At 46.9% G+C, this 9,611-nt stretch overlaps 1 protein-coding gene across 1 annotated transcript; it reads right to left on the bottom strand.

Moving 5' to 3' along the window:
• Positions 1-853: 853 nt before the first annotated feature.
• On the bottom strand, positions 854-9,072 carry LOC144326615 (uncharacterized). Its single transcript, XM_077923120.1, has 6 exons — positions 7,420-9,072; positions 6,503-6,629; positions 6,280-6,383; positions 6,069-6,195; positions 3,355-3,444; positions 854-2,463 (listed from the first exon to the last, which is right to left on the bottom strand). The coding sequence occupies exons 1-6, from the start codon at positions 9,025-9,027 to the stop codon at positions 1,886-1,888; spliced, it is 2,634 nt and encodes an 877-aa protein (XP_077779246.1). The 5' UTR covers positions 9,028-9,072; the 3' UTR covers positions 854-1,885.
• Between the last annotated feature and the right edge of the window lie 539 nt (positions 9,073-9,611).

Genomic DNA, 9,611 nt, shown 5'->3' with positions numbered 1-9,611 from the left:
GAAATCAGCCCTGAGTGCTCACTGGAAGGACAGATCGTGAAGCTGAGGCTCCAATACTTTGGCCACCTCACGAGAAGAGAAGACTCCCTGGAAAAGACCCTGATGTTGGGAAAGATGGAGGGCACAAGGAGAAGCTTGGACAGTGTTCTCGAAGCTACCAGCATGAGTCTGACCAAACTGCGGGAGGCAGTGGAAGACAGGAGTGCCTGGCGTGCTCTGGTCCATGGGGTCACAAAGAGTCCTAATCGACTAAACAACTAAACAACAACAAATAAATACAAGATAAAAGCATGGATGCTGCCGGATGTGCATTTTAGGTGTTTTTAATTATTTAATTAATTATTAGGTGTTTTAGTTTATCTGGTTAGGTTGCTCTGAGACTCTTTTTTTTCCACTAAGAAAAAGTGTCTAACAAATGCAGTAAACATAATAACAACCCCAAAATAGAGTGATTACATTTAAAATTGTTTTGATCCAGCAACTGAGAGATAGGAGTGTCCGTAATAGGGAATCCTGAAGACCAAGGGCAAGGTTTCCAGGAGATATGGAAGCTCAAAGAGGAAGGGATAGAGAAGGAAGGGATGTCCTTCTCTTCTGAAGGGCAAGAGAATGTGTTGCAAGAGAATCTAGCCTGTGGACCGTTTTGCCAGAGTGGTGCATGCTCTGGTCCTCTCCTGCTTGGACTACCGCAATGCGCTCTACGTGGGGCTACCTTTGAAGGTGACCCGGAAACTGCAACTAATCCAGAATTCGGCAGCTAGACTGGTGACTGGGAGTGCCTGCCGAGATCATATAACACAATTCCCCCCCCCCCCAAATTTTGTTTCATTTAAAAAAACTGTTTATTTGCAAATTCAACAGATAAAAAATAACCTTATATAACAAATACAAATAGTAACAAAATAAGAATACACATAACACATTATATACATAGTGCTCATCACATTAAGGACTCGGCTAGGCTAGTAAAGAAAAAGTGTTGTGTATGCAATATAACACTGTGCCACCAGATGGCGCTGTGGAGTCCCATCTTTCCCTCCCGGATTTCCCTGTTTAAATTTACAACACATTTAACTGAAACTCTTCTTTGATGTGTTCCAAATCCAGTCTAGATATCCAAAAGGCATCCGCACAAAACTGGCATCTCTAGGACATATTTTCAAATGTCGCCAAGGCAATGCAAAAGGTTGTTATTTATCAAAATGTGTGTGCTGTGTACAAAACTAAGCAGAAAGAGCTCATTGCATTGCATTTGTGGTTTAGTAGGCTCGCCTTTCTGCACTGCTACACCTGAGGCAGCCCAGGAGCCGCAGAAACGATGAAAAACCTCACATCCTACTGCAATGCAATGCCAGTAGGTCATAATGAGGGGAAAACGTGACTCTAGAAATAAACAAGTCAATCAAAGTGCTGTCCAATAGTTCCTTTCAAACACAACGGGACAGTGATAAAAGTATCGTAGCTCCAGGTTGGTGCAAATCCTATGTGGTTGTTCTGTATTTTGGTGGGAAGGTGGATTTTTGCTACAAAATACCAAACACCACCCATGTTCTTTGGGGGAACCCAGTGGCTGTGATGCACGCGGCCGATGAGAATTGTAGTCCAAAACATTTGGAGGGCATCAGATTGTGAAGGTTGCTGTAATTATTCATGTGCTTTCTCCTGAAGGGATACCAGAATATCCACGCTCCACTATCCAGGCATAGGCAAACTTGGCCCCCCAGGTATTTTGGAACTACAACTCCCATCATCCCTAGTTAACAGGACCAGTGGTCAGGGATGATGGGAAGTGTAGTCCCAAAACAGCTGGAGGGCCGTTGAGTTTCTCCCAAGTGCAAGTTTTGTAATGCGAATTAACGTATGTATTCCACCAAAACCTCGATGTTTATAAAGTGCGTTCACCTCCGTGAATTCTCTGGTGAAGTTTAAGACTTGATCTGTGACGGAAACTCTTCTCACACTGGGAACATTGATACGGCTTCTCCCCTGTGTGGATTCTGTGGTGCCTGTTGAGGTTTCCGCTCCAGACGAAGCTCTTTCCGCACTCGAAGCATTTGTACGGCTTCTCCCCTGTGTGAATTCTTTTATGCACTCGCAGGTACGTGCTCTGAACAAAGCTCTTTCCACACTCTGAGCATTTATAGGGCTTTGTGCCAACATGGAATCCCTGGTCTGAGCTGCGAGAGAATGGCTTCCTGTTCTCTGAATATTCATGTGGTTTTTCTCCCATGTGGATTCTCTGATGTTTAGTAAGGTTCTTCCAGCCAATGAAACCCTTTCCACACTCTGAGCACATCAACAGTGTCTCTCCATTCTCAATATTCCTTTCGTTTCCCGCATGACGTTCTGCCAGTATTGGAACTTCACGGAAGCCAGCCCCTACAGAAGTCAAGCGCTTCTTCTGCTTTTGTTCAGTTTTCTTTCTTTGAGGACGGTTTTCTTCATCACTATCACTCCCATCGCCTGAAAGAATCGAGAGAGAAATCAGGAACAGGTCCTCAAATCCGGAAGGAAACTCAATGAAATCAAATAAAAGCAGAAAATATTAAGTGGGGAGGCAGATCCCTTTCAATTCCATCAAACAGCCTCTGATGGTGAAAAGGAAATAATAACTGATACTGTTGCACATGCCACATAATATGTTCCGCATTTTGGGGAAATTGATATTTTAGTATGGCAGTCTCTATACTTCGGAACTCCCTGCATATTGTGCCTTCACTGTACTCTTTTTGGTGCCTGCTAAAACCGTTTTTTGCTCAGGCAAGTCTACCCAGATATCTAGAATACTGGTGTGTTTGTAGTTTATTACCATTTTTAATGATTTGAATTTACCCTTGATTTCTGTTTTAACTCTGAAGCACAACCCAAATCCTGCAAGGAAATAGCTGTAGTTCGATGATACAACATGTGCCTTGCTTTGAGGTTTTTCTATAATCAATTGCTAAGTATTTTTGTGTGTGAAATAAGTAGCATAAATTAAATAAATTTGTAATTTTAAAAAGAATTTTGAAAATTACAGTCCTGGGAAAGGGGCGGGCTCTCAAAACATGTCTCAGGTCTCAAGGCCAGGGTAGAGAGCTACGTCTTCAGCATTCAGTTACAGGTAAGAGAAAACAGGTAAGCCTTTATAAAGACTTTCTTAAACTGAGGGGAGCCCCTGTTGTATATCTTTCAGAAATGAATTCCAGAGTGCAGGAGACACTACCAAAAAGGCCCTGCCTGCCTCTGGTGCCCACCAGCTGAATTAAGGAGGGCACGGGAGTCTGGTCACACAGAAATAAAAATGTCTGCCAGGTGTTTGCATAGCTTGCTAGGCCAAAAATGCAGGGAGTCCTATGTCAATTCAGCTCCTACCTGCTAATTTCTCCTCTTCTTCAGAGCCCTCAGTGAATGCATTTTCCCATTCTTTCTGCAAAGCGATGTCAGATCTGGAAACTGGTAGTCCTTTTTTGAGAGAAAGAAGATATTGTTAGGGCGGTGTACAACATTAAAACACATTACGCAGCATCAATGACAAAAACATAATAAAGAGCATTCTGACAGACAACCTAATTATAATAATAGTCCCCACACTTTTACAGATCATAGATTATTTAATAGCCATAGGCCTGGGTAATGGTATACAGTGGTGCCTCGCAAGACGAAATTAATTCGTTCCACGAGTTTTTTCTTCTTGCGAGTTTTTCGTCTTGCGAAGCACGGTTCCCCATAGGAATGCATTGAAAATCAATGCGTTCCTATGGAAACCGCCTTCAGACCAGGTCCGGGGACAGTCTGTCCCCCGACCTCTTCTGAAGGCTGGGTGGGGGGGACAAGGGCTTTTCTTCCCACCGCCAGCCTTCAGAAGGCTGTTCTGAAGGCTGGCGGTAGGAAGAAAAGCCCTTCTCCCCCCACCGGACTTCAAAAGATCTGCGGGAAGTCCGGAGGGGGTCCAAGGGATTCCCTCACTGCCGCCTGTGTTTAAAAGTACTCTGGGGAAAGCAGCGAAGCGCGCTGCTTTCCCCGAGCGCTTCTAAAGGTGGGCGGCGGTGAGGGAATCCCTTGGACTCCCGCCGGACTTCCCGAAGCTCTTTTGAAGTCCGGCGAGGGTCCAAGGGATTCCCTCCCAGCCGCCCGCGTTTAAAAGCACTCCGGGGAAAGCAACAAAGCGCGCCGCGCTTTGCTGCTTTCCCCGGAGTGCTTTTAAAGGTGGGCGGCGGTGAGGGAATCCCTTGGACCCCCCCGGACTTCTCGCAGCTCTTTTGAAGTCCGGCGAGGGTCCAAGGGATTCCCTCCCAGCCGCCCGCGTTTAAAAGCACTCCGGGGAAAGCAACAAAGCGCGCCACGCTTTGCTGCTTTCCCCAGAGTGCTTTTAAACGCCGGCGGCGGGGACCGTTCCCGCCCGCCGCCCGGCATCGGGGCATGGTCCCGATGGCGGGCGGCGGGGGGAGGCATTCCGAAGCCCGGCGGCGGCGGGAGGAGGTGTCCCCGCCCCGCCACCAGCCTTCGGAGGAGGTCCGAGGACAGTGGGGAAGACGCGCTGCGCTTCCCCGCTGTCCCGGAGATTTCCCTATGGGCTGTCGTCTTGCGAAGCAAGCCCATAGGGAAATTCGTTTTGCGAAGCGCCTCCGAAACGGAAAACCCTTTCGTCTAGCGGGTTTTCCGTCTTGCGAGGCGTTCGTCTTGCGAGGTACCACTGTAATGCTGTCTTAAATGTATAGCTTGGATGGGGCCAGAGCTTATTTAACTGACTATTTATTTATTTGAATTTTTTTGATTTGCACTTTCATAGCATATATCAAGGCAGCTCGTGGCATAAATTCAATTAAATCTGTCAATAAATATCTGTAAAATGGTAAGCCAGTAAGCTTACTGGGAAATGATATATAATGAATTGAAGAGGATGTTCAAAATAACCTTTGTAAAAAAAAACAACAAAAAACCCTTCTCTTTTGGGAATTTAGGGACAGAACTACCTAAATTGTATAGAAATTTATTTATGTATGCGACTACAATAGCAAGGATGCAAAAACTTATGGACTATGCAGAAATGGCGACATTTACCAGAAGAATAAGAAATCAAGATAAACTTTTTATAAAAGAATGGAAATGGCTTAGTGAATATTTACAGATAAATTGCAAACAGATAAAAACATTGGCAGGATTACTGCAATAACCTGCAGTTTCATTCGAGTTTGTATTTAAAGTAGATAATTAAATGAGCAAATTAAATGAGTTTGGATATGCAGAAGATATTAAAAAAATAAATTTAAGGAACTGCAGAAGGGGGGGGGGGCGGAGGAAGCCAAACTTTGAAATGTTGAAATGATTGCGAAATTAATGAAATGTTGAAATTTGAAAAGTATAAATAAACTTGAAAATAATGAAAATAAATATCTGTAAAACGTGTTTGCAAACATCAGTAAAAGAGCAACAGATACTAGCTGGCTGAAGGGGGGGGGGGAATCCATATTGTAAAGAGGTAACTAAAAAGTAAAGGTTTTAACAGTTACAGATAGGTAGCCGTGTTGGTCTGCCATAGTCAAAACAAAAAAAATTCCTTCCAGTAGCACCTTAAAGACCAACTAAAGATCTATTGCAGTCGTTAAGGGTTGTCAACAGGCTCATCACAGCTATCTGCCAATCACCCATTCCCACCACCCTTCTGAGTAATACCCCTCCCCACCTTCTCACTATATAGAAGGATCTGGCAACTTCTGTTTCAGTGTATCTGAAGAAGTGTGCATGCACACGAAAGCTCATACCAAGAACTAACTTAGTTGGTCTTTAAGGTGCTACTTGAAGGAAATTTTTTTGTTTTTAAAGTTTTTAAGAGAGACATAGCTGTCATCGTTTCCCTTTTTTAAAGGGAAATTCCCTTATTCCGAATAGGATTCCTCGCAATAAAAAGGAAATGTTGACAGCTATGTAGACGCCTGAAAGAAGGCAGGGTGGAGACTGCCACACTAAAGGCCCTGTCAGCTACTGTCACACGCCGTGACGTTTCCCACAATGCACTGCCGCATACAAAGAGCAGCAACTATTCCTGCTTTCAGGATCTATCAGCCAAAACCAAGGAGGAGCCTTACCTAGAGATACCAGACTCGCATAATTCTCCTCCATGACTTCTTTGTGCAGCGCTCTCTGGCCCGGATCCAGCAGAGCCCGTTCATCCTCTTTGAAATGCACTGCCACCTCCTCAAGGGACACGGGAGCCTGAAAGGAGGATGTCCCATCAAATCCCACACCTCTCACTGGGTGATTCCAACCGTCTCCCCAACGATTCCACCCACCCCGTACCTGTTCCAACTGAGCAGAAGCCATTTCCAGTCCACCACAAAGAGGAGGAGGCCTAGAAGGAACCTCTGGGGCCATCTCGGTGTCTCCAAACGTTGTTCGACATCCTACGGAGAAGACAAAGAAAACGGGGAGGCGTTTTAGGCTCCGTAATTTAACCACAGGATCCAGGCATAGTCAAGAGAAGGAGAGACTATGTTGAAGCCTGCTCCGTTATGGTCCTTACCCAGAAAGGTGGTGCCCATGTCAGCCTCCTGCTTGATCTCCCTGAAGAGCGGCCTCTCGGTGGCACCTGGGAGGGTGTTCTCTGTCTCCATGCAACGTGAGGTTGCTGTGGATGGCATCTCCTGCGCCTGAGATAGGGACCCATGCAAGAAAGTGTGTGGGGGAGAGAGAGAGAGAGAGAGAGAGAGACGGGAAACAGGTCAGGCAAAGGCCAGGGGTGCCATTAAATAACGCAAGATGAATCAATGTTCAAGTATTAAGTTATTATTACCGTATTGGCCCGTATATAAGCCGCACTTTCCCCCCAAATTCCGACCGTGAAAAGTTAAAAGTGCAGCTTATATTCACGACCTTACAAAAATTATCCAGTATGCAGCACAGCAAAGTGGTGCCTGTCCCACGCGTAGTCCCCCGTCCTCTCCCCCAAGGCCGGGAAGGGAGAAAGCGAGGAAGGGAGCAGCTTATATTCGGGCCAATACAGTATCATCATCATTATTAATAATTATTATTTACCCTCCCTTTCACTCTAAGGTCCCAGGGCAGGTTGCACAATACTAAAAACAATTCAAAAATTGGATTCATAGAAGTAAGGAGAGTCCTAAAAGCATACACCTCAAAAGCCAGGGTAAAAATGAGCGTCATCAGCATTCGCTGGAAGCCGTATAATGTAGGTACCAGATGTGCCTCTGTGGGGAAGGAGTGCCACAGCTTAGGGGCCACCACAGAGAAGGCCTTCTGCCACCCACCAAACCTCTGAGGGTGCAGGACTACCAAGAGGGCCCCATCTGCAGATCTCAGCACCTGAGAGGGTCTAATTTATCAGCTAGAAGATTGATCAGCACTTCGCGAGGCAGTGAATCCAAATGCAAATAAAGGATTTTAGGGCCTCGGAATTACCAGAGCAAAACAGTCTCTCACCTCAGCCTCCTTCTGGTCTTCCGCTTGGCTCATGAGAAAACCTTCAGCCAGGGCCACTGCCTCGGCGCTGGTCTCCGGCCCACAATCTTTGACCCAGCTTTGCATCTCCGGGGGGAGGGCAGCCAGGAACTGCTCCAGGATCACCAGGTCCAGCATCTGAGCCTTGGTGAGTCTCCTCGGCTTCAGCCACTGTTGGCAGAGGCGGTGGAATTGGCTGCAAACCTCTCGGGGCCCCTCGGCCTCCTGGTAGCGGAAATGCCTGAAACGTTGGCGCCGAGCGTCAGAGCCAAGGACGTCCTCCTCGCCCAGGATCTCCTGTGTGGTTCTCTTTGAGGCTGCCACACTGTCCCTCGCCTGGACAAAGTGAGGAGCCACCCTTGCTCTTTCCCCTGCGTCAGTTGCCACAGAGCCTAGCTCTTCCATCTTTCCTCCACAGAGCCGGTCATTTGCCTTTTCTTTCTGCCTAGGAGGGAAGGAGCGTGTTGTACTGCTGCTTCTTTCGGCCTTGTCAGCCACATCTCTGTGCCATTTCATGAGGTGGCTGTTCATTGTGGTGGTTCCCACCTGCTGGCAGCCGCTGGGCTTCCCAAGACTAACAGTTTGACTGCAACGGGCCGCAAATTTGCTATTGGCATCCTTGGCGAAGAGTTTCCACACAAAAGACGTTTCCCCACGATGGGCTGATGGTTCCATGTTGCATGCAACCTTTTGAAGTGGGTTCTTTTGGGGCCTTTTGAAGCCAGAGGCTCCTCCTTCCTTGAGTCCTGGTAGTGCCCTTTCCTTTGCACAGTCCTCCGGTACCAGCAAAGTGTTGCCATCTCTGGACTCAAAATCTTGGCTGCTGTTGCTCTCTAGCAAAGTGACTTCCATTGGCTGGCATGCCACACAGGTCGGCGGAGTGGACTGCAATCTAGAACTGCCTGACATGGACCGAGTGTGAGGCCTGGAGGGTGTCATCTGGCCACTTCCTGCTACCTCGTTAAGAGCGGAGTGAGACCTCAAGGTGCCTGAGACAGACCGGGTTCGAGGCCTGGAAGATGCACTCTTGCCACTTTCTGACGCCTTGTCAAGGACGTCTCTGTGCTTTCGCATCATGTGACTGTGCATTGCAGTGGTTCCCACCAGTTGGCAACCATCAGGCCTCCCAAGGCGAACGGCCCTATGGCAGACACGGCACTGGACCACAAATTTACTTGTTGTCGTGAAGTATCTCCACACAAAAGAGATCCTCTGCCTTTTTGCTGGTGGCTCCATAGTGGTGGTGTCCTCTGGCTCAAGGGACGTGGAGGAGGACTGTCTTAGGAGGCGCCTGCTTCTACGCAGCTTTGGGACCTCGCCTGGGGTGCTGTTCAGGGGAACCTGGACACAATGTGCTTCTGCTTGCGCTGGAAGCGGCAAGTTCAGCACGTCAGAACTGGACGGTTCCTTCTCTTCTTCCATGCTGCTCTCCAATGCCAGGACGAAATTCTTATCATCCTCTTGGGAAGGCTCCAGTGGAGATTCTTCCATAGGGTTTTGGGAACCACTCCATGCCTCTTTCATGCTGAACTGTGGTCCCAACCAGTTCCTTTCGTTTGTCCTCTCCATCTTATTCTGCAGGTTGCCCATTGTGCAAGAGGCCGTCACTGTGATGCAATCCAGCAAAGTCTAGTTTTTTCTGGAGGGAGAGAAAGAGAGAGAAAATCAATCACTGCTTTTCAATAGAAGCACCCATTGAAATTTAATGGAAGGCAATTTGTATGAGCTTAAATGTGCACTGTAGTTTTTGGATTCATCCAAGTTGCTGGAAGATCCTTATTTCCCAAGTCAGAACCCGCAGGTTCTGTACTGATCCCCAAGGTCTTTTGGACCTCATAGGGATTACAACTCACAACAAGATGCAGATGATTTGCAGAAAAGTTGATTTTATTCTCTGCAAGTTTGTCACTTACTCTTCTCCAAACCATGTGTTTCCCCCCCCACACACACACACAAATTTTTCCTGTTGCTGCACTTCCTTCCACAAGCAAAAGCCTCACATCAGAAATAGGAAACATGTGTGGTCATGGCACTGTTTCAGAAACTATTGGAAATATAGCATTAATTTATTTCATAGAATTTCTATACCGCTTGGGTTTTTTGTGTGTGCTTTTTAAAAGCCTCAAATCAATTTAAAAAAGATAATACTGTAACATCAAGGGAGGGAACCCCAT

Source organism: Podarcis muralis, chromosome 2 (genome assembly GCF_964188315.1).
Source record: "Podarcis muralis chromosome 2, rPodMur119.hap1.1, whole genome shotgun sequence".
Classification (NCBI taxonomy): Eukaryota; Metazoa; Chordata; class Lepidosauria; order Squamata; family Lacertidae; genus Podarcis; species Podarcis muralis.
Note: the sequence above shows the minus strand (reverse complement) of the source record. Positions and strands in the feature narration are given on the sequence as shown.

Coding starts and splice junctions, on each gene's coding strand:
- LOC144326615 (XM_077923120.1), bottom strand. CDS start 9,027: ATGGGCAACCTGCAGAATAAGATGGAGAGGACAAACGAAAGGAACTGG. Junction 6,630..7,419: donor AAGACCAGAAGGAGGCTGAG/GTGAGAGACTGT, acceptor TCCCTATCTCAG/GCGCAGGAGATGCCATCCAC. Junction 2,464..3,354: donor AGAAGAGGAGAAATTAGCAG/GTAGGAGCTGAA, acceptor CGATTCTTTCAG/GCGATGGGAGTGATAGTGAT.